This window comes from Alligator mississippiensis, chromosome 7, assembly GCF_030867095.1.
Source record: "Alligator mississippiensis isolate rAllMis1 chromosome 7, rAllMis1, whole genome shotgun sequence".
NCBI lineage: Eukaryota > Metazoa > Chordata > Crocodylia > Alligatoridae > Alligator > Alligator mississippiensis.
The window spans coordinates 4560067-4584131 of record NC_081830.1 but is presented as its reverse complement, the minus strand read 5'-3'; the positions used below and the strand labels follow the sequence as shown (position 1 = coordinate 4584131).

The following is a 24065-nucleotide window of genomic DNA, read 5'->3' as shown; positions in this document are numbered from 1 at the left end:
ACCCCAAGATGAATTCATAGGTTAAACAAAGACCACTGATTTCCCCTAGGAGAAAGCCTATTATTTTGGTATCCTACAGATATACTAACCATTGTCCCACCCTAATTACCCAAAAAATACCAAATTAACACTGTCCCTGGACAATCAAGATTCATTCCAGTTAAGTGCCATTGTAAATGATTGTTCTATTCAGGTTTGATGTAAATCAAGACCCTGGAGAGTCAGCCCTGGATTAAACTATTGGTCTCTTTTTAGCCATAGATACCCAAGAAAATCCCCAGATTAGTGTCCCAAGAACACCAAATGTTCCAAACACAAAAAAGGGCTTCAGGCATGGAAAACATGATGTGTAGGGAAAGCTGGAAAAACTGGGATCATTTAGTCTGGAGCTGAGATGACCTAGGTGGGATGGGATCACTGACTGCAAAAATAAAAAGTATCCCTGATACTGCGTCTATTTGGGGAATCTTCCTGCTCATCTGCTGACAGACTGCGTATGGTTAAGTGAATGACTGTAAATAGCTCATGTTTAGTCTCTTTCACTTTTGTGCACTTAATTACTTGGAGGAAAATAATTCTCAAAGGAAGGGACAGCGCACTACAATCAGAGGACTTCTGAAATGGCCACGGGCTGGATTAGAATTACAGTTAGCTGCCTCAGTCCACTTAGATACCCCATGGGGGTGAAATAAAACCTAGCCCCGTGCTCAGGCATTGCTTCAAGAGATGAATAGTCTTTGGCAACATTTTGATATTTTAAAAGTGTGGACAATAGAAATGGATGCAGTAGTCCAGTAAGGACTACATCACTGCCAGATGTACAATGATATAACTAGAGTTACTTGAAAATTATGAAATGTAATGTTATTATACTGGACAATGCTGATCTAACAATATAGTTTTGTTTCAACCAGCTCACACTGGAACTTCAAACCTCCTGTTAACTCTTCCTTTAATACATATCCAAAAGACACATTGGCCTTTTCATCCCCAGAACTGCTGTAGGAGAATGATGGTATTTACTAAAATTCCCAAATATTTTCAGAGCTTTCCAAGACGGAGTCTTTCCCCTTTTCCGAAATTATAGATCTGATTTGCATTCCTGGTTCCTAGTTGTCAGACCATATACTTTTCCATAAAGCTTTACAGACTTATAAAAAAAAAAGTAAGTGTGGAAGGAAGTAGGGAGGGGTGCTTATTGTCCACTCCCCTTCTCGAGGCAGAATCATCCTTTCCTAAAGAAATCCAGACAAGTCTTCTGTGTTTGTTTTTTTTCCTAAAGGATCCCTGCTTATAAGCAACTGAAAGGAAGGTCCTATAATAGGAACTGTCTGGCATCCTTTAGTAGTAGGTGGCATGCTACCAGGCCTCCCTTTAATTCAAACTGTATCCTTTCTACCTGTACATCTGAATGGTTTGCTTCTAAGATGACCATTATTTGTAAACCTAATTCTTGTAACATGTAAGGCTAATTCTTGTAACAAGTGTGGAGTGAAGGCTCAGAACAGTTCTCATCCCCATTTATTATCTCTTTCATATTAACCATTCAATAAGTAGGTGACTGCTGCTATGCTATAATAAAGTCTATAGAACCAGTCCTGCAGCTGCCAAAACACACTCTGGGCTGGAACCTCATGTCGTGTGGCTCAAAGCATTTAAAGGAGCATTGTTTTACAAATTCACCGGAAATGGGAAAAATGGGTAGAATCAGTAACTCTAGTCAAAAACTGCAGGTCAGCTTGGCTCACAGCATTTAATAGAGCAAGGCAAAAACTTAGATTTTGCAAAAAGGAAGATAAAAAAAAAATTGCCTGAAAAATATCAATAAGCATTGTCTCTCTTGTTTTGAGACTCATCTCTTCCTCTTCTCCTAGATACCATAGCAGGATAAAGAATACGGTTTAATATTTCTTTGTGTGGTGAACACTATTGCCTGAGATGCACTGCTGCCAAGGAAGTGACCTACAGATGATGAAAGACTATGGTCCATCCAGTTTGCCTTCTTCAGCTTTTGGGCTGGGTGGGGGAGAGGCAGGGGGAACTTACACCCAACGTTCCCTGAAAAATCCAAGCTGCCAAGTGTACCTGCTCCTAAATCCTGAACCCTAAGACCTACTGAAGGCATGTATCTCCATTTGAAATCTCTAGGAATTTGGGGTCCTTTTGGAGCTATCTGTTAAGCAGGATAACTCTAGAATTGATCCATAGATTGTGAAGAGCAAAGGTAAAATAACTGTTACAACCCATGACACTTTCCACTGGTAAATCTTAGAGCTCTGTAGGGGGCCCGAGTGCTTCTAGTCCTCTCTGACTGCCAGAGGTACTGGGGCACAGAGAGATGAAATGACTTCACTGAGGCCACTCCACCAAGACTGTGGCAGGGACAGAAATAGAAGCCAGGCCACTGAACCATTTGTCTGATACTCTGTTCACTCACCCACACCGCTAGAAATGTGTCCTGTCCTTTATTCACTTGCATTATCTGGGAAGAGATGAATTAAAAAAAAAAAAAAACTTTCAAAAGTAGGAGAAGTGCCCTCCTTGGGGGTTTTAAGATGAACAGTTTCAATAGTGGGTTTTGGGGTTTTCAAAAAAAGAAGGTAGACTTTTAAGAAAACACATTTATGAACAGTGTTACTGTTTCCTACCTCGGGGGGGGGGGGGGGGGGGGGGGGGCATGTATACAGAGCTGCTTGCATGAATTAAGCTTTGTCAAAACATACAGATCACTTGACAAATAAAAAAAACCAATTCTTGGGATTCGATGGAGAAGTTGCATTGGTGTCTCTTGAGAGACCTGCTAATGAGCAATGAAATAATGCCAACAACGCTAAATGGTATATATGCCTAGCCAATGTACGAGAAACTTCTTAATGCAGAGCAATCCTACATTATCTTCAAGGGCGCCTGCAAAATATTAACAAAATTCCTGGTTTTTATAATTTTCCAGTTCTTTCATTCATCATTTTAGACAATTTCACCCCTAATGTAAGACCCTGAGCTACAGGGAGCTGCAGAATTGAAGAGTCAGAAGATCTTATGTAGTATCCACTCTCACTGCACTAAGGTGACAGAAAGCAGTTAGCCACTAACAAGAAAGTGTCTTTAAAGACAATGCTAGTTTTCTGGGGACAACCCATTTCCTTGAAAGCATTTCTCAAGCATTAAGCAACAGGTTCAGGACCAGATGCAATGCCTCAAAATGAATTTATTCAGACCCAGAAGATCTCAAGACCTCCATCAAAGAACCTTTTGCTTGTCCATGCAAGAAGTGGTGAGTTGTTTGACATTATGCCTTATGTTTTAGATACATTTTATAATGTGTGAGGAAGAACATATATTGCTCTACACTCTGATGATGGAAGAGAGAGGAAATAACCATCTTAAAGTGAAGAGAGACTGGGAAAGGCAAAATTAGAACCTCAGATGTAGCGGGTGGCTCACTGAAAAAGATTTATTGACCTTTCAAATATTTTGAAATATCTCATTAAAATATCCCACATGGGGATTATAATCACCATAACACCAGAAATAATACTTTTCACAGCCTCCACATCTATGGCATCCTATTTCCATGAGTTCTTTGTGCTAATTCTCAATATCAGTACTTATTAAAGTAGCCATGGGCTGAAACCCATTGTACAAACACAAACTGAAAAGATATAATGCTGCCTGCAATTGAAGAGGCAATCATTGGTGAAAAAATATTTTGTTGGACCGGCTGCATGACTGGGATAGACATCATCATATATTGCAGGTACATCCTTACAGCCCTGAGCCTTCTGGCAGGAAGAAAACACATTTTATTGTTTTTCTTTAAAAAAATTCAGAGATAATGCTATTCCTGACATCTGCAGGATCCTTAAATATCTCAGCCCCAAAAAGTAACAGTTCTTTGATTCCCCAGTCACATATTAGTTTGCAGGCCTCTGCCTCAGGATCTCACTACACCTATAAAGACAAAAAAAGCATGACCTAGCTCAAGGATCTCCGAATCTTAACAGATTTGCTAGTTTTCATTGTTGAGAGTCCATGAAGACTCAAAAGACAGGCAATCAGATAGACTGCTGTACATAGCTAGATGGATAGTTGTCCAAGAGGCTTTTGTCTATAATCACAGTATAGGGGCTGTTTTTATACTGCTGGTAATGATTTTTGCTTGTTTGATTGATTCAAAGGCTGCAAGTAGCTTACTATAACCAAGCAATCCCCCAAGGAGTTTCCCAAACTCCCCTAGAACTCCAGTGTTGAAACTGCTCCCACTGTGATACTAGAAAGGTAAAACATGATGGTCTTGGGTCCCTTATTGAAACTTAGACCAAAAAGAAACTCTGCCCCAATGAAGATGTACATTATCTAGAGTTTGATTCTTGAAGTCCACACACATGGATGGAGTGAGGGTCGTATTGGGAATAGAGAGTCCATGTTGAGATGAACAATTTGAGTGAATATCAGCTATCAAGGGGCAGAAGCCAGGTGTGGGAATGTGTTTTCAAGATTTCTCCTCATGACTGCTTCTTTGTCCTTTCTCTGTTAATCACTGCTTCATTTGTGTGTGCATAAAGATGAGCCACACATGGAGAACCGGACTGCAGTGATGGAGTTCATCCTCGTGGGTTTTCCCAGCAACCACCAGCTACAGCCTCTGCTCTTTGTAGTGCTGCTTCTCACCTATGTCCTAACTGTAGCAGGGAATATTCTTATCATCATCGTCACCCTCGTGGACCATCGTCTCCAAACTCCCATGTACTTCTTTCTTAGAAACTTCTCTATCCTGGAAATCGGCTTCACCTCTGCTGTCATCCCCAAAGCCTTGGATATCCTTGTATCAAACCAAACAATTTCTTTGCCAGCGTGTTTCACTCAGTGGTTTCTTTATTTCACGCTGGGCACTACAGAGTCCTTCCTGTTAGCAGCAATGTCCTTTGACAGATATGTGGCCATCTGTAACCCTCTGCGCTATACCACCATCATGAACTCTCAAGTCAGGACCCTTCTGGTGCTGGGTTCCTGGATTGCAGGGTTCCTCCTCATTATTGGCCCTGCAATGCTGCTCTTCCACATGCCTTTCTGTGGCCCAAATGTCATTGACCATTTCTTTTGTGACAACTCTCCACTTCTTAAACTTGTCTGTGCAGATACCAAGCTCTTGGAGTCTCTGAGTTTTGTTGTAGCTGTGTTTTCTTTGTTGGGCTGTTTCACTGTCACTGTTGTGTCTTACATTAGCATTGTCATCACAGTGATGCAAATGCCTTCTGCTGCTAGGAGGCAGAAAGCTTTCTCCACTTGTGCCTCTCATCTCGTTGTGGTGTCCATCTCTTATGGCAGCTGCATCTTCATGTATGTCAGGGCAACGAAGGACAGCGAGGTGGATGTCAGTAAGGGGGTGTCTGTTCTCAACACCATGGTGTCTCCTCTGCTCAACCCCTTCATCTATACCCTGAGGAACAAGCAGGTTCAGGCGGCTTTGAGGGACATTTTTAGCAAGGGTGAAGTGTTTTCTAAAGAACCAAAAAAATAAATAATGCTCTCTCCCTCGGCCCTCCTCTGTTCATGTTTGGAAGTCCCACTAATCATGGGTTTTGGTCATCTACCCTTTGCGGTATCTATGGCCACCATCCACAAGGGAAGCAGCCATATGCCCAGCTCTCACCCTAAACAATGACCTGTGCATTTTGCTTTCATTTCACTGTATTTCAGCCCAGGGCTTCCCTCTCTGTGCTCCTCTATTGTCAACCTTCACCCTTGACCAATGGCAACTTCATAGTCTAGCTCTAGACTCCCATACGTTTCCTTGAGTATTTTTTTTTTATACTATGGGGATGTAGTTGGGGTGGGGCAAGGCTGGTCTATTATTAGTTTTTCCTTTAATCTCCCTTGGCTGAAGTGCACAGCTAATTCACCTAATAGGTACCAAGCTGTTAGGTACATAAAGCTGCTTCCATCCAGATATTACAGACATTCCCATCTACCATATATTACCTGGACTGGGTTGACATCTAGTCAGCCAGAAGTTATAAAACCCAGCTCCCCTGAAGCATGCGATATCCCTGATGATATTATAAGAAATGCAGTGCTACCTATATTGGACACATGATGTCCTATAAGAAGTCTGTGCCATTATTATTTAAAGCTAAAGAATTTCCAGGTGAGGTTGACTAGTTCTCAAACTAGGGTTTCTTTAGAAACAGATTATTTTGTAATCTAGTTTTTTGCTCAATTATGCAGCATTCTCATTTCTGTTTTTTGATTTCCATCTTAAGTCAGTGAGAGCTTTATTTCTGTTACATTTTGGCAATATTTGTCCTGCAAGAAAGAGGGGGTCTGTGTAGTCTTTCCTAAATTTAAAGGTGCCACACATTTTGCTGAAAGGCAATAAATCATAGCATGAACATGCCATTCCTTCTACTTCAATTATGCTTAGATGGAATTTAATGGAACCGTATTCTTCATGAAGTGCTATGAACATTAGATACCTCTTCATAAACAGATACAAGAAAACAGGATCAACAACTTCTAAATTTCATTTTGAACTAAAATCTAGTTCCAAGTCCATGATTTGATTGTAAATCTTCTAGTCTATTATACCTGATCAATTGTTTGCATGCCCTTTGACATGAAGATTTAACCCTCAGAGTCTTAAATTTTAGCATGGGAAGATTTTACAATTTGTATTCCAACATAATATAGTGCTCAATTCACTACTGATAGTCTCTGGCCTGTGTCATGAATAAGGGTCAGACTAATCAGGTCCTATCTGGACATAACAGCAAGGATGAGGTCCTCATTCAGTGGAAAGATTGTCCACTCTAATTAATTCAGTGTTAACTAGTCAGCCTCTTATCAACTGAGAATCTGGCATGATACTCTCTTGGAGATAATGCAGAGCGTAGCAATGGGGCAAAAAAACCCGTGGAATGAGACCCAAAATAGCACACAGGAAATTCCATATTGCATCAGATCAGGTGTCCATCTGGCCTGAGATCATCTCTCAGACAGTCGCTAAAGTAAGAGCCTTCAACTAAATGAGAGTAGTTGTAGGATAGTCTCTCACAGCAGTTCTCCCCTTACTCTTTCCAATTACCAATTATCTTGCACCTTTGAACAAGAGTGTTTAGAGATGTTCTCCTCCATATCCAAGCCAGGATCTCTATGGAAACTCTCATTACTTATTTGGACCTCTGATTGCTTCCATGAATAAGCCATGTCAAGATATCTTTCCAGTGACTTATTATGACATGTAGACACTAAAAATATGCATGCAGGCTTAGTTAGTTAATAGAGTTAAGTACCTGTCTCCAAAAGGGAATTTCTACCTACAGAAATGTCAGACTTGACTAGAAAAATAATCTTGATTGAAAATGGGAGAACACCCTGTTCCCACCCCACCTACATTTTGCTTTAAGGTAAAATTCTAAAAATATTCAGTTTGGTAGAAGTGACTCCCTCTACACACTCCATATTTCCTTCTTGACTGTCAAATAAATATTCGCACTGATAATCCAATTTAAATTGATGAGATTGTTGGATGCTCTGCACCTCCCTCCCTCTTTTCACCAGGCAGTCTGAGCTACAGAGCTGTGTAGTAGGGCTGTGCGAGGCTTCGGACCACGCTTCAGATCCGGAGAAGCTTCGGATGCTTCGACATCCAAAGCAGCACGTCCAGATTGAAGCGCTGTCTTTGTTAGGCTTTCTGAAGCAGTTCAGAGTTTCTGAACCACTTTGGAAGAGCTTCCGAGCTGCCTCGGAGATTCGGCTGTAGGGTATAATGGGGAATCAATGAATTATCTATAACGTTGTTGTTTTTTGTCTGACGTGGATAAAGCTCAGAGGGATGGCAGCTTCTACTAAGGGCATGAAGCCTACAAAGTTTAAAGAAGATCAGTGCAGAAGTTTTGGGGGAACTGCACCGAAGATTCGTGAAGCAAAACTCATCGGGCACCTGCCTAGAGGAATTCTCTCTATTCCAGTATCACCCTGGATGCGCAAAGCTCCGGATCAGGTTTCTGCTTTGATCTGGCCGAAGCAACTCCGTGAGTTTTGCTTTCAGGAATTTGGGGTGCAATTGCTCTCGAACCACTACACCAATCTTCTTGAGACAGAGGCTACCATCCCTGCACATTTTATCCAAATCAGACAAAAAACAACAAAGTTATAGATATTTCATTGATTCCCCATTATATCCTACGGCCAGATCTCTGAGGCGGCTCCGAAGCTTTGGAGTTGCTTCGGCCAGATCGAAGCAGAAACCTCCAGATCCAGAGCTCCGGATCGGATCAGTGGCATCCGAAGTGGCCGGATCCAAAGCCGGATTAAATCGCTGCCTACTCGCACAGGCCTACTGCCTACATGCACAGACCTACTGTGTAGCTGTAGATCTCTTCTCCAATTCACTTTGCTCATCCAGGGTGATGTGGAAATAGAAAGAATTCCTCTAGGCAGGTGCCAGATGCAATTGTCTTACTTTTGCTATGAGATAGTATTGGGAAATGTTGATTATGTAGTTCACCTGGAAGATCCTTGTGATAAAAGGTTTCCAGTTGGTTAAAATCCTGCGTCCTCTTTAGAAAGGATTTCAGTTTGGATAAATAAAAAGAAATCACACTGCAGAATCTACTGAGATGTTGGTTCCAATCTTTTTAGTTTTAGTAAAGTAAAAACTTGAACAATTTAAACGCTATAGTTTAGCCTATTTATGCTTTCCCCCCATTAATTAAAGTCACTATCGTAAGCAGCCCTGAGAAAGGAAAATCAAACTAGGGTGGCAGAGTTCATGGTGGTGGGGTTCCCCAGTACACAGGGAATACGTGTCCTCTTCTTTGTCCTCCTTCTCATCTACTTGGTTACAGTGACTGGAAACTTGTTTCTTATGGTCGTGATGCAGAGACTCTGCACCCACATGTGCTGCCTTCTGGGGAATGTGTCCTTCCTGGAAATTATGGCAACCACAGCCATTCTACCGAAGATGCTCTCTAGCATCCTTTTAGGAAGCGGCAGCATGTCCTTTGCTTGCTGTATGACTCAGAACTAATTGTACTTATTACTGGTATGGCTGGGGAGTGGAGCTTGAGCTGAGTTGTGGTCAGGATGTACTTCTCCCACTAAGATCAGCTAACTCTGCTTCCACCAGGAGCCAAGCCAGTCAAAGCAGTGGCGTGAGGCACCACAGCTTCCAGGAGCTGGGGCTGGAGCACTCATTGTGCCCAAAGGGAGCCTGCTCTTCCCCTAGATCTTTGTCCTGCCCCTTCTCACAAGCCTGTAGTGGCAAGTCACAGCAGTTTAAGTGAGGAGCAATAAGAACAGGGTTTTTTGCTTGGATGTCTGACTATGTCAACCATTGCTAAGCCGAGTAACATCGGTTTGGCTTAAAGCATAGGGCCTTGCAAGGCCCTTATAATCCTACCTAGAAGTTTGCCAAAGTTTCCATTTCTTCTAAGCTTCCTTTCTGTGTTTAGCTCATTGAAGAGGTCCCTGCTAAGCCAAACTGGTCTTCTGCCATACTCGCTAGTCTTTCTGCAAGTTGGGATGGTAGACAACAAGATTTTGCAAGCAACAAATGATGAATGAATAATCATTCTAGATCATTTGTTAAGCTGAATGCAATCAATAGAAACAATATCTTTTAGGAAAAAAAAAAAACTTTTCTGGAATTGTTCAGTCAAGGATGATTCTGCTCTGACAAGGGGTCTGGACAATATGCTAACCTCCCTAGTCCCTTCCACGCTTACATTTTTAGGAATCTGTAAATCTTTATGGCAGTGTATAAGGTCTAACAAGCAGGAACCAAGAACACAGATGACAGCTATAATTTAGGGAAAGGGGAAAGGCTCCATTTTGGAAATCAGTATCTCTAAAAATATTTGGGAGTTTAAGTAAATGCCATACTTGTACCAGGGCAGCAATGGGACTCAAAAGGTCAATGCGTCTTTTAGATATGCATTAAAGGAAGAGCTTTTGAATTCAAGACATTCTTCACTAAGTCTGAGCAGTAAAAGCCAGCACAAGCATTGCCCTTTGTGTTTTTATATAGGATCGTGCTTTCAGTATCAAGGAATGCAGTCCATATATACATGTTTCAGGGTCATTAATCATTATGTAACCATTATGTATCATTATGTAATTCATATGAGTAAAGCACCCAGAAATCAAACACGAGGAGGAAAGTGTCAAAAAGAGAATAGATTCATAGATGTTAGGGTCGGAAGGGACCTCAATAGATCATCGAGAATGGAGATCCTTGTAATATTGCTAAAGAAGAAAAAAAGGTACTCATGTAGTATCAAGGCACGATGATTGCAAATGTATATTTGAAGCTGATCAAATATCACTGCTTCCTGCTGTAAGACAGCACATTTCAGGGAGTAATGGAAAAAAAAAGACAAATTAAAAAAAAGAAGGAAATGGTCTCTGCTGCTATTGTTTTCTGTCTGTCTGTCTGGCAACCTTGACCTTCAGTTGTCTAAAGCTCTACCCTCATGAATATGTTTCATTAAGTATTAAACTATTAGTTTCATTTCCATCACTATTTGATTTTCTCTATGGTGCACTCAGGTATAACGTTGATGGAGCCAGACGGACAGTGTAACTGTTACCTCTGTAACAATAAAAACATAGGAAAAATGCTGCAAAAATGCATAGCAATACAAAAAAATTGCAAACATGCTGGGTCTTTTCAACCAGTTTCATTTAGGATTATCATTCTGCCACGTGAGGTAACTTGTATTATTCCAGCATTCTGCAGAGATAACCACCATGTACGTTCCTGATGGGCGAGCTCCCACCCACTTCGGGACGATTTAGAAAGTACACTTCTCCCTAGTCTAAGATTTGTATTTCTTCTTTAGTAACTATAGTGATTTCAGACTCAACAAGTCTCAGTGTGGTTTCTTCACATGAGTGATTCTGTACCATTTTATTCATGTCAGTGATACTGTACTATTATGCCGTGGTATCTTGGGGTGTCAATTCTTTCAAGCACTTTTAGGTATGAAAACATGGTTCATAGGATAAACACAGAGGCCGTGTCCAGATGAGCAGAGGTTTTGTTGCTTGGGGACAAGTAGCAGTGGCACACCTGTGTTAGTCCCAAAAGTTTTACCTGGGGTGCTGAGGGCCAGGAGAAATGCACCCACAATGCTTCTGCAGCTGGGAACCTGGCTGGCAGCTGGACCCTGGCTCTGGCTGACCAGGCTCCAGTTTTGGGTGGCGATTGCTGTGTCTGTGCCTCTCTGCTTTTTTTCTGTGTGTGTTTTTTTTGACCCCGAGATCAACTGCGAGGTAACGGTGCGGGCAATGCCTGAATATGTAGTGTATGGCACCACAGATGGGTCACACACGGCCACACTCGTCTGGACACGGCCAGAGATTTCAAACAAGAACCCATAGAGTTAAAAATTTTCTGCCCTGTTGTGGTTTTTCTTTGCTCTCTGCAACAGGAGAGCGCTTACATTTATTTATTTATTATTTTGTCTGTTGCCAAAAAAGAACAGTAAAAACTAGAGCTGGCATTTTTCAATGAGTATCTTTGGTCTGTAAAGTTTGAGAACCACTGCTTTGCACTATTCCAGTTGTGTACACAGGAAAAGACGCAACATGAGACAACATACAACCAAGAAGCTATATTCATATGAGGAGTATAATATCTAAAGCACAATGGATAAGGGGGAGAGGAAGTGGAAAACAGTTGGACAGTAATACTGACTAGAAAAGAGGGAAAAATAAACAGAGTTATAATACAGAGTTGCCAGCCATTGCTGGGATTGCAGCAGCACACTTTGAAGGAGGATTTTGAAAGACAATGAGCTGTCTTTCAGGAGAGTTACAAGTAGTAACATAAACATTACAACAAAAAAACATTACAAAAAGACTAACAGCCCATCAAAGTCTAACAGCCTCACGACCAACTGGGCTGCATCCTTAAGTCCTGAGACGTCCCACTGCCATTGCCACTCAGGGTAGCAACGTAGCAGCCATCTCATCTACCCACCTTTCACTTGCAAAGCTGAATGGCCTGGCACACTTCAGGGCTGACTTAACCTGAGGTATTCTCTGGCACAGGTCCAGAAGAAGCTCTCATAACTTTGACGATGTAACGAGATCCCTTAAAATCTTCACCGTAATACTCCCAAATTTAAGTAAGCATCATAGTGCATATACTATGAAACCAAGAATTGAAAGAATTGTAGACACAAAAACATGCTTTCCTCCTTATCAAATTAAAAAAAAAAATTAGGGTCCATACTTCCAATGGCATTTATGTCCTTAAGTCCTAATGGAGTACGGGGCCTAAGTGCCTTTGGGGACGTGAACTAACGCTCAGCCTCCGGACAACATTCCACAAGGCCTGCTTGACTTGCTTGTTCCGGAGCGTGTATATGAAGGGGTTGAAAAGCTGGATGCCCAGGGTATAAATAAGAGATAACACTTTGTCAGACTCTTCCCCGCTGTTTTCTGGGGGTCTGATGTACCTGCCTATGCAGCTTCCATACTGCACAGATATGACAATGAGGTGAGCAGAGCATGTGGAGAAAGCATTTTTCTGCCCTGCAGCAGATGGGATGTGCAGGATGGTGAAAATAATTTGGAGATAAGAGGCAAAGTTGATTGCCAAAGTACTGAGTAATGTGAATACAGCTACAAACAGGGTCACTACTTTTATGAGCCGTGTATCCTGGCAGGAGAGTTGGAAGAGAGGGGTGGTATCGCAGAAGAAGTGGTTGATGATGTTGGGACCACAGAATTTCAGCTTGGCCGTCATCACTGAGGGTGGAAGGACTAAAAGGAAACTCACTCCCCACGAACCCACCAACAACAGGAAACAGACCCTAGCATTCATGATGGTGGCATAACGCAAAGGGTTGCAGACAGCTATGTATCTGTCCAAAGACATGATCGATAAATAGAAAAAGATATTGGTTCCCAGGAAGAAAAAGAAAAAAATCTGAATGAAACATCCAGGAAGGGAAATGCTTTTACTCTCTGCCAAAAGGTTGGAGAGCATCTTGGGAATGACAACCAAAGTGTAAGTGATTTCCAAGAGGGAGTAGTTTCGAAGGAAGAAATACATGGGGGTTTTGAGATGACTGTCCACTAACGTGATGAAGATGATGATCATGTTCCCCATCAGGATCAAGAAACAGGTGATCACGACAGCAACGAAGAGTAGGCTCTCTAGCCAGTGTTCAACAGCAAAACCCAGAAGGATAAACTCTGTCACATCTGTCAGATTCTCCATTTGCAGCTTCCTTTGAATCATGGAAAGGAAACAGGCTGGAGAGGAAGTCCTGGTGTAGTTTGTAAGCACAAGTAATGCAGCTCTTAAATGTGAGAGAAGGAGGTTGCCGTTTATGCTTCGTTCCAGGCTTTTATAGGACTTTCAAATCATGCTTTTTTAAAGCAATGAACATGGAGACACTTGGTCACAAAAATCAACAGTATTTACTGCTTTTCTCATCGCCTATGAAAAGCATTACAGAGAATTTCCCTTCCCTAAGTGGCTGGTAGCTAGCTCAGGAGCCAATCAGGAACCGGATGGTTACTAAGGGCCACTGCCTCCCTGGGACATCTCATGGGAGTTGGTGGTGATGGGGAAATCTAGGTTATTTTTTCTCCGGAAATTTTGCACTATGTGGAAGGTATTCTTTCCCTGTTTCTCCACTGGGAAGTCAAATACTCTCCTCCAGAATACAATCCTATGTTAGTGAGAGACCGTGAAGAATTTGTAGTAAATGCAATGGTATTTTAGTAACACTTTACATAACCAACATTTTAAGGTTCTCACTTGTGAAAATAACAGTAAAGTATTTTCTACTCAACAAACAACTGAAAGCTAACATACAATAAAACATGGGAAGATTTCTATAATAATTACAAATATTAATTTTCTCTGATTTTTTTTTTTTTTTAGGAAACAATTCATTATTATTTGTTGTTTTCTTCTTTTGACTTGTTTAAAATGCAAACCAGGCAGCTGTACTTCTTGAGTTCACAATATAAGGATAGCTGTGGACATCAGAACTATTTTCCACATCATAAAATGGAGTTTCTAAAACACCAGCTTTTTTAGCTCAGGCTCTTCTGGGCGAACCCTATTAGTTTCACTGAATGCCTTCTCCCCCCGCTCCCCCCCCAATAATAAGTCCATACGCCTTCTTAACAGAATAAAGAAACAACTAAAGCGTAGGTGCTTTGTGAGAATAGGCACTTCCAAAAACTAATACTGATGAAGATGATGATAATCACAACAACCTGAATTGTTCCAGTTTAAGATTTTACTCTTTGCTTTGAAAAAACTAAACATAGAGATTGCTAGACACCTTATCAGTAGCACTTATTACTTTTTCACTGCTTATGCAAAGCATTAGACCTGGGGTCAGCAACCTTTGGCCCACAAAGAGGTCCAATCTGGCCTGCAAAGATCCCATCTGGCATGGGGGAGGGTGACACGGCTGTGCCATTTTCCCCCTTCACTGAGCAGCCTTCTGTTTTGTGGTGTCTGCACTTCCCTTGCTGAAAAGTGTCCAGGACCTGCTGTGAGAATGAGTCCAGGCAGCTGCCCACTCCAGGCGGTGGGAGATGGGGAGGGCTGAGTCTTCCAGCCCACACGTGGCCAGATTGCGAGCTCGAGTCCGTGCTGGCAAAAGGCTGCAAACCCTGCATTTGGCTTGGCCTGCCATAGGTGGGGCTTCCTGCATATAATCAGTAGCCCATTCAGTGCCTGGCTGGCTACTTAACAGGATAGATGCTCCTCTAGGCAGCCTTGGGAGGCTGCTAGCTTTTGCTAGTTTTCTGGCTCTTTGAGTGTTGGTTCTGGGTTTCAACTCCCCAAACACAGTCCTGTGAACATGTTAGGCATTAGCCAGTCATTTTTCTAGTTCTTCTCCTGGTCCTGGCTCCATGGGCAGAGCAGAGAGGCTGTACATAGAGACAGGAGGTTGAGAGGAAGCAGAAAGGATGCGTCTCTATCCTAAAAGACAGGGAGCCTTGGGCTTTAGCTTGATCCCTTGATCCTGATGCAGTAGCATCTTCCTCCCTGCTCTCCATCAGCTTCATCCAGTGACTATTAAGTACAAGATACAGATCCTCAGCCTCAGGAGGAGACTCTAGACTGTCTACACTAGGTCTCATAGTAAGAGCGCTGCCCTGGGAAGTCAGAGAGATGCAAATGAAACTCATTCTGGTTGTTTTGGCCTTAAATCTGAATTTCCTGCTACTTGGGTGAATCCCCTAACAGGTCAATTCCTGGGGCTAACAGATAGGTCTGCCCAAGCCCTCATCCTCTTCTTCTTCCATCTCTTGTGGAGCTGAAGCTCTCTCTTCAATGTATCACCCTGTTTCTCTACTAGGGACTGACTAAAGCGTAAGGAAAAATACCAAGGCTATGGACACACAATAAACAAGTGTACCAGCAGCCACCCTGTCATGTAGCTCTTAGTTCTTGTGCATTTGTTTCATTGCTGGTGTCTTGGATATGAACTGGGATAATTACTCATTTAATGAGTATACATTTTCTCAAAGAATGTCATCAGCATCCTGACATTGTCTTGGGTGCATTTCACAGAGCATCCCAATAAATTACCTTCAGTGTGGATAGGCCTCGCTTGATCTCGAGGAAGTGAAAATCAGCAGTACTCTATTGCAGCCCAGTTAGCTGAAATCAGCTATGGTTTTGATAATGCCCTCCCGCTGCTTTTATCACTCTGAACTGATATTTTCAATAGCACCTAGAGCAGGGGTGGGCAAAATGTAGCCTGCAGGCTGGGTGGGCCTGCCAGGCCATTTTATCCAGCCTGTGGCACGCCTAAAAAATTTAGACATTTCTTCTGACTTTAATACAGAGGTTTTTCCCTTATTCATCAAAGAAAAAAATAAACGCAGAAACTAATCTTTTTTTTCTTTGTTTTTCTTCATGTAATTGCCTTTCCTGCAAACTTGGAGGTTGTGACTAAAATGAAATAATATGCAAATCTGGTCAGTTAATGCAATGAAAGGTTTCCCTATGAGAAGAAAACCAAAGGGGAAAATACTCTACATTAACCAACTTTTTAGAGCCAAGAAAAAGGATTGTAGAACTTTTTTTGGCGTATTTTATAATGTGCACAGACGGCTGTGGTCCACATTAGCCAACTGGTTCCTGATTGATACCTCTATTAGTTATCAAACACCTGGGAAGGGCAACCATTGCCTAATGCAGGGTTTGCAGGCTTTTTCCAGTGTGGGCAGAGCTTGCAATCCGGCCATGCGTGTGGGCTGGAAGCCTTGGTCATCTCCCCCGCACAGCACCTGGGGTGGGCAGCTGCCTGGACTCACTCTCGCTGCAGGTTCCTGCACACTGCAGAAGTGGAAGTGCAGACACCGCAATGCAAAAGGCTCCCTGGTGTAAGGGAAGGATGGCAGCTCAGTGCCACCATCCCCCATGCCAGACTGGACCTTTGTGGGCCAGACTGGACCTCTTTGTGAGCCACAGGTTGCTGACCTCAGGGCTAATTATTTGCATAGATTGTGAAAAACCAGACAGTGCGACTGATATCGTGTCTACTTGTCTGCATGTTTAACCTTTGAAAAAGCAAATTTATACAGTCTTAAACTGAGACACTTCCATTTTTATGATGATCGTCCTTATTCTTGCCTATCCTAGCAAAGCACCTATGGTTTAGTCACAAAAATTTTCCATTAAAAAGTTGCATGGCACTATTATTTTGGAGGTGGGGCTGATAGGTTGAGCCTGGAACAGCCTGAGTGACAGGAGTCATTTTTCAGGAACTCCATTAATGAAGCAGAAAATAGTTTTCATTTTAAGGACTGTCCAAATGTGTTCTCATGTCTAGAATTTGGTAAATATGACTGGATGGTTTTACATTTTAAGAAGTGAAAGGAGAAAATAAATAGTAATGAATTGTTTCTATAATAAAAGAGAACATTAATATATTTAATTTTCTTGGATAAATTCCCAAGTTTTATTTTATGTTAACTCTGGGGTTTTTGTTGGGTAGAAAATACCAGCTCATGACACATTTTCATTTAAATTATTCCCTAAATTCAAAGATTAGGAATCAAACCTAACTTTCCTTTTTACAAATGACAACCTGAAAAGGTATGGGTTTCTAAAAGCTTACTAAAATACCCTGTCATTTCCTATAGCTTCTCAGTAGTTTTCCACTGACATAAAACAGTATTCACAAGTAGAGAAATTACATTCCAAATGGAGAGCCAAGGAAAGACAGCAGACCACATAGTCCAAAGGTTCAGAAGAAAAACTAATCTAGATTTCTCCAACACCACCATCTCCCATAATATGTCCCAGTGAGGCAATGGTTCTCATTAGCCATCCGGCTCCTGATTGGTGCTGAGCTAGCTACGAGCCATCTGGAGAGGGGAGAGTCTCTGCAATGTTTTTCAAAGGTGATGACAAAAGCAGTCAATGCTGTTGATGCTGTGATTAACTGTCCCCGTGTTCATTGCTTTAAAAAGCAGAAATTTAAAGTCCTAAATTTGAACCCAGAATAAAGCATGAACTGCCATCCCCATCTCTCATGTTTAACAGCTGAGTTACTTCTGCTTATGAACTTCAGAGGGATACTCTCAGCATCTAATTTCCTTTTTTATGATTCAAAGGAAGCTGAAAATGGAGAATCAGACTGAGATGACAGAATTTATCCTCTTGGGTTTTGTTGTTGAACGCTGGCTGGAGATCCTACTCTTTGTTGCAATCCTGCTCACTTACTTCTTGATACTGCTGGGGAACATTGTCATCATCTTCATCACACTGGTGGACACTCATCTCAAAACCCCCATGTATTTCTTCCTTCGAAACTACTCCCTCCTGGAAATCCCTTTCACCTTTGTTGTCATTCCTAAGATGCTCTCCAACCTTTTGGCAGAGAGAAAAACCATTTCCCTTCCTGGATGTTTCATTCAGGCTTTTTTCTTTTTTTTCCTGGGAATCAATGGCCTTTTCTATCTGTCTGTCATGTCGTTTGATAGGTACGTAGCTGTCTGCAACCCATTACGGTATGCCACCATCATGAATACTAGGCTCTGTTTCCAGTTGCTGATGGGTTCATGGGGAGTTAGTTTCCTCTTAGTCCTTCCACCCTCAGTGATGACCACCAAACTGAAATTCTGTGGTCCCAACATCATCAACCACTTCTTCTGTGATACCACCCCTCTCTTGCAACTCTCCTGCCAGGATACAAGACTAATAGAAGTAATGACTTTATTTGCTGCAGTATTCACCTTACTCAGTACTTTGGCACTCAACATCGCCTCTTATCTCCGAATCATCGGCACCATCCTGCGCATCCCGTCTGCTGCAGGAAGGAAAAATGCTTTCTCCACCTGCTCTGCTCACCTGACTGTTGTGTCCGTGTTGTACGGCAGCTGCATAGGCAGGTACATCAGACCCCCAGAAAACAGAGGGGAAGAGTTTGATAAAGTGTTGGCTCTTCTCTACACCCTGGGCATCCAGATCTTCAATCCCTTCATATACACACTCAGGAACAAGCAAGTCAAAGAGGCCTTTATGAAGACTTTCAAGAGGGTGAGCTGTAGAATTCCCATCTGCAAAGGTGTTTAGGCACTTTATTAGAATATAAGGCCATCAATGCTTTGAAAGTTTGGACCCTAAAATTTTAAATTTTGATGAGGAGGATAGCACCTATAATTCTTTCAGTTGTGACTTTCATATTATTTGGACGATGATGCTTATTTAGATTTGATTGGTGTTATGGTGAAGAGAAGAAGGGATCTTGTTACAACCTCAAAATAATTAGAGATTCTTCTTGACCTGTGCCAGAGGATGCCAAAGTGAACTCAGCTCTGATGGGTACCTTGTCACTGAATATGGGAAGAAAGACCAAAACAGGGTATAATGTTTTTTACACTATGGCTTCTTTTTTGCAATCTCTGCGTTTATCATATAGGGAGAAATGCTGTTTCTTTCAGGTTATCTAAGTGGCTTTTTTCTGGTCATCTACATGGCATTTTTGGCAGCCATGTACAAGTACTATTCTTTTCCTGATTGTGTAGCCCACTCACATGGACCACTGTGTCTAACCCACTCACATGGACCACTGTGCATGTGCATGTTTAGATGCCTAAGAAGCTTTTTGATAGGCAAGATTTTTTTGTGGGTGATATCTTTTATTGACGTTAAATGGTTGGGATAATTGGACACGCTTTTGAATGATTGCAAGGCACGGATAAAGAATGCCTCTCTAACCATTTTCCAGCCAAGCAATTGGTGCAATAGAAGATATCACCCACAAAAATACTTGCTTCTTGCCTAATTGCTTGACAATCAAAGCTATGACATTACTAAATACTTCTGTAAATTTAGACTTTAAGGAGTCTAGCTCCTTTTTTCAAACAGGAGTTATACATTAAAAACACTAAAGTGTTTTTGGAAGTCAAAGTAACACAGGTTTCTAAGTGCCTAAGTCACTTAAAGAAAATGAATTGTGAACAACATGAGTGGTTTTTGGGTAGCTGAAGCAAAAAAAAAAAAAAAAAAAATGCCTGTGACACTTCATGCTACCAGGCTATAGTGTCCAGCTTTCAAGTTCAGCTAAATTTGCTTTTATCTTGAGCTTAGAAGAGTGCTGGTACATACATGCACTCATGAAAAAGAGGTTGCTCCATATTGAAAAGACATGCTTAGTATGAGAGAGTGATCCTTAGTCAGGAAGTAATTTAGTTGTGATCAGATGTCCTCAGCAATGCAATACTGGCTTGCACCACAAAGAAGATCTGCTGCACAGTGAGGAAGGAGACACACTCAGGACACACAATAGCGAGGTAAGAAGAGCAGTAGCCAGCCCATCTTCCTCTAGATGAGCCAGTCAGCCTGTTTTGTAGAAGAGCATTGACTATGAAAGTAGACAAAAACCCTAAGCCAGAATCCCAGCTGGCAGAAATCAGATAGAGCAACAGTTAACACAGTGGATCAAAGCTCCAGCTAACTGGAATAAGTACAGTTTAATTCAGTGCCATTCAGATAACCAAAATCCCAAACATATTTTTTCAAAAATGTATAATGGGCTTCTCAAGAATATTTGTCTACACACAGAGAGGCATTAAGAAAGGATTATTAAAGATACAGGGAGGGAGGGATGGATTATATAGGGTTCAGAGAGACAGACGTGCAGATAAGTATGTATGGGGCAGAGATGTAAACAGTTAGGCGTGTATTGTGAACACAGTGCGCGTGCATTGAGGCAACAGAGAGAGAGAGACCGGCATACACATGCATAGTTATGGGGAGAGAGAGACATAGAGACAGTGCATAATGAATTAGGTGTACAAATAAATATGTATGGGGAGAGGCACAGACAGAGACTAAGATCAATGGCAAATATTTGGACTTCCTGTGTGCTGTTCCTGATTTGTGTATGTATACGCACACACAAACACACATCAAACCATTGTGCCCTTGAGGTCTCTAGGAGCAGAGGGAGAGAGGACTCACATGACAGGAGAGGGGCTGCTTTTTTATAAATCTAAGTTTCTGAACAGCTCTATTAAATGCTATTTTGCTTTTGGGGGTTAGATTTAATAGCACAGGAACCCCCTCTGTTCCTATGGCTTATAAAATGAGCTGGGAGGGCAAGACAGTGAGTAGGGAATACAGACCTTCCCAATACTGCCCTCCCCATACCTCATGCCTATTTGTGGCCAGGCAGGGGCTGAAAATCAGTCAGGTTAAAAAAGTGAGCAATTCTGCATCAGTTGAATACATTCCTCCTGGGGATTCCCATGAGAAGTAGAGTTGGTATCTCCTGGGGCCTTGTTAATGAGCAATGGAAATAATGCTGTTCATCCTAATATGCCTACCAAGTGCGAGATAAACTTTTTGCTAGGGTCGAGCAATCCTCCATTATCTCTTCATACCATTTCAGACAAGCTGTTAAACATGCTCAACTTCCTTGGGTCAAGATTAAGACTATCCATAACTGTGTCTTTGGGGTTAAAGGAGGCCAAGCTTTGCAAGGACAGGCTATGCAATACGTTTTTCAAAACACTTCTATGCACACGGCAGGCAGAACACAGTAAAAGATTAACAAGAAATACTCTTTAGAGATGGTTTTGTTAGCCTGGTGAGAGTTTGATTGCCTGAAACATTTCTTGGACATCTGGTGATGACTTCAATACCAGATACAGTACCCAAGATGAATTCATAGGCTAGAAACAGACCACCGAGTTCCCCTAGAAGAAAGCCTTTTAATTTGGTGTCCTAAAGATGTACAAACCATTGTCCCACCCTAATTATCCATAAAATACCAAATTACCACTGCCCCAGGACAATCAAGATTAATTCCAGTTAAGTGCCATTGTAAATGATTGTTCTAGTCAGGTTCCATATAAATCAAGACCCTGGAGAGTCAGCCCTGAATTAAACTATTGGTCTCTTTTTAGCCACAGATACCCAGAAAATCCCCAGATTAGTGTCCCAAGAACACCAAATGTTCCAAACACAAAAAAGGGCTTCAGGCATGGAAAACATGATGTGTAAGGAAAGCTGGAAAAATTGGGCTCATTTAGTCTGGAGCTGAGATGACCTAGGTGGGATGTGATCACTGACTGCACGTCAGTGCTCCCAAGGGAGGTGGTGCTCTCCCCTACCCTGGGGGTCTTCAAGAGGAGGTTAGATAAGCATCTACCTGGGGTTGTCTAGACCCAGCACTCTTTCCTGCATATGCAGGGGGTCGGACTTGATGATCTATTGAGGTCCCTTCCGACCCTAACATCTATGAATCTATGAATCTATAACAAGTATCCCTGACACTGCGTCTATATGGTGAATCTTCCTGCTCATCTGCTGACAGACTGCTTATGGTCAAGTGAATGGCTATAAATAGCTCATGTTTAGTCTCTCCCACTTTTGTGCACTTAATTACTTGGAGGAAAATAATTCTCAAAGGAAGGGACAGCGCACAACAATCAGAGGACTTCAGAAATGGCCACGGGCTGGATTAGAATTACAGTTAGCTGCCTCAGTCCACTTAGATACCCCATGGGGGTGAAATAAAACCTAGCCCTGTGCTCAGGCATTGCTTCAAGAGATGAATAGTCTTTGGCAACATTTTGATATTTTAAAAGTGTGGACAATAGAAATGGATGCAGTAGTCCAGTAAGGACTACATCACTGCCAAATGTACAATGATATAACTAGAGTTACTTGAAAATTATGCAGTGTAATGTTATTATACTGGACAATGCTGATCTAACAATATAGTTTTGTTTCAACCAGCTCACGCTGCATCTTTAAATCTCCTATTAACTCTTCCTTTAATACATATCCAAAAGACACATTGGCCTTTTCATCCCCAGAGCTGCTGTAGGAGAATGATGGTATTTACTAAAATTCCCAAATATTTTCAGAGCTTTCCAAGACGGAGTCTTTCCCCTTTTCCGAAATTATAGATCTGATTTGCATTCCTGGTTCCTAGTTGTTAGATCATATATGTTTCCATAAAGCTTTACAGATTGATAAAAAAAAAATTAAGTGTGAAAGGAAGTAGGGAGGGGCGCTTATTGTCCACTCCCCTTCTCGAGGCAGAATCATCCTTTACTAAAGAAATCCAGACAAGTCTTCTTTGTTTGGTTTTTTTCCTAAAGGATCCCTGCTTATAAGCAACTGAAAGGAAGGCCTTATAATAGGAACTGTCTGTCATCCTTTAGTAGTAGGTGGCATGCTACCAGGCCTCCCTTTAATTCAAACTGTACCCTTTCTACTTTTACATCTGAATGGTTCGTTTCTAAGATGACCATTATTTCTACTGTGATTTGTAAGCCTAATTCTTGTAACAAGTGTGGAGTGAAGGCTCAGGACTGTTCTCATCCCCATTTATTATCTCTTTCTTATTAACCATTCAATAAGAAGGTGAGTGCTGCTTTGCTATGATAAAGTCTATAGGACCAGTCCTTCAGCTGTCTAACCACACCTTGGGCTGGAAGCTCGTGTCCTGTGGCTCAAAGCATTTAAAGGAACATTGTTTTACAAATTCACCAGAAATGGGAAAAATGGGTAGAAACAGTAATTTTGGTTTAAAACTGCAGGTCAGCTTGGCAATGTATAAATGTCTTCTAATTTCTAATTGAAACACATTTGTAATCATTAAAACATCCAGTGATATCTTAAGAACTACATTCCCTCTCTTTAACAGTCTTTATCCAGCTGGAGACCTTTACTTCTTGTCTAATCAAAAACATGCGGTTCATCAAAGAAAAGCTTCAACATGTATCCCAGAAATACGTAATTGCAAAAAAAATAAAAATAAAAATTAGGCTTTATTATTTAAAGCAGAATTTATTTTTCTTGCTTCCTGGCTGTCTTGAAGCAGTTCTTTATATACCAAATTCATTAATTTAACTACAACTACTCCATTTCTCACCCTTCCTGGGCTAGCCAGTAGGAACTAAACCACCAGATATGTCCTGAGCTTGGACTTGTATTAATGTGCGAGAATCCTGCTGCATTGCTCTAGAGTTCATGTGAGCAAAAAGCTCTGTCCATGTAGACATGATTACAGGTTTCAGGGGGGAGGAGGCACAGGTGTCTCTGCAGGTAGGTGAGCAAAAAATTGATTCATTCTGGCAGAGCTGCTGGTGTCTGAAAATCAAAGCAACATCTGATGACCAAAAGGGTGACCTACACAAAAATCACTGTGCCATCTGGTGGACAAAGCAGGTTGCTATATGTCTTTAAGTGCATTTCTGTTTGCAGGTAACAAATCCATGGATGTAATATTTTAATTTGTTGCAACCCAAACTAAACTATGTCCAGATGAGTTTTATTATAGTGCACCAGAAAGACATTTAAAGGCCCAGGAAAACCCGCTCGTGCAAACAGTAACACTGTTGGAATGCAAGTAAGGGCAAATTTTGTGACGTGTACAAATGCCCACACATTATTTCCATTGCTCATTAACAAGACCCTCAAGAGTTACCAACTCAACTTCTCACAGGACCCCCCAGGAGCACTTTATTCAAGTGATAGTGACTTGCTCAGTTTTTTAACCTGGCTTCTTTCTAGTCCCTGCCAGGCCAAAAAATGTATGTGAGCTATG

General features: G+C 41.6%; 3 protein-coding genes across 3 annotated transcripts; 2 read left to right on the top strand and 1 right to left on the bottom strand.

Annotated features, from left to right (window-relative positions):
* The first annotated feature begins 4576 nt into the window (after positions 1-4576).
* Positions 4577-5521, top strand: LOC132251522 (olfactory receptor 6E1-like). Its single transcript, XM_059731355.1, has one exon. It carries the CDS (start codon positions 4577-4579, stop codon positions 5519-5521), a length of 945 nt encoding a protein of 314 aa, XP_059587338.1.
* Positions 5522-12268: 6747 nt separating this feature from the next.
* LOC106739000 (olfactory receptor 6E1-like) lies at positions 12269-13234 on the bottom strand. The gene has a single exon (XM_014598261.2). The coding sequence runs from the start codon at positions 13232-13234 to the stop codon at positions 12269-12271; it is 966 nt and encodes a 321-aa protein (XP_014453747.2).
* Positions 13235-17623: 4389 nt separating this feature from the next.
* LOC132251521 (olfactory receptor 6E1-like) lies at positions 17624-18574 on the top strand. The gene has a single exon (XM_059731354.1). It carries the CDS (start codon positions 17624-17626, stop codon positions 18572-18574), a length of 951 nt encoding a protein of 316 aa, XP_059587337.1.
* The last annotated feature ends 5491 nt before the right edge of the window (positions 18575-24065 follow it).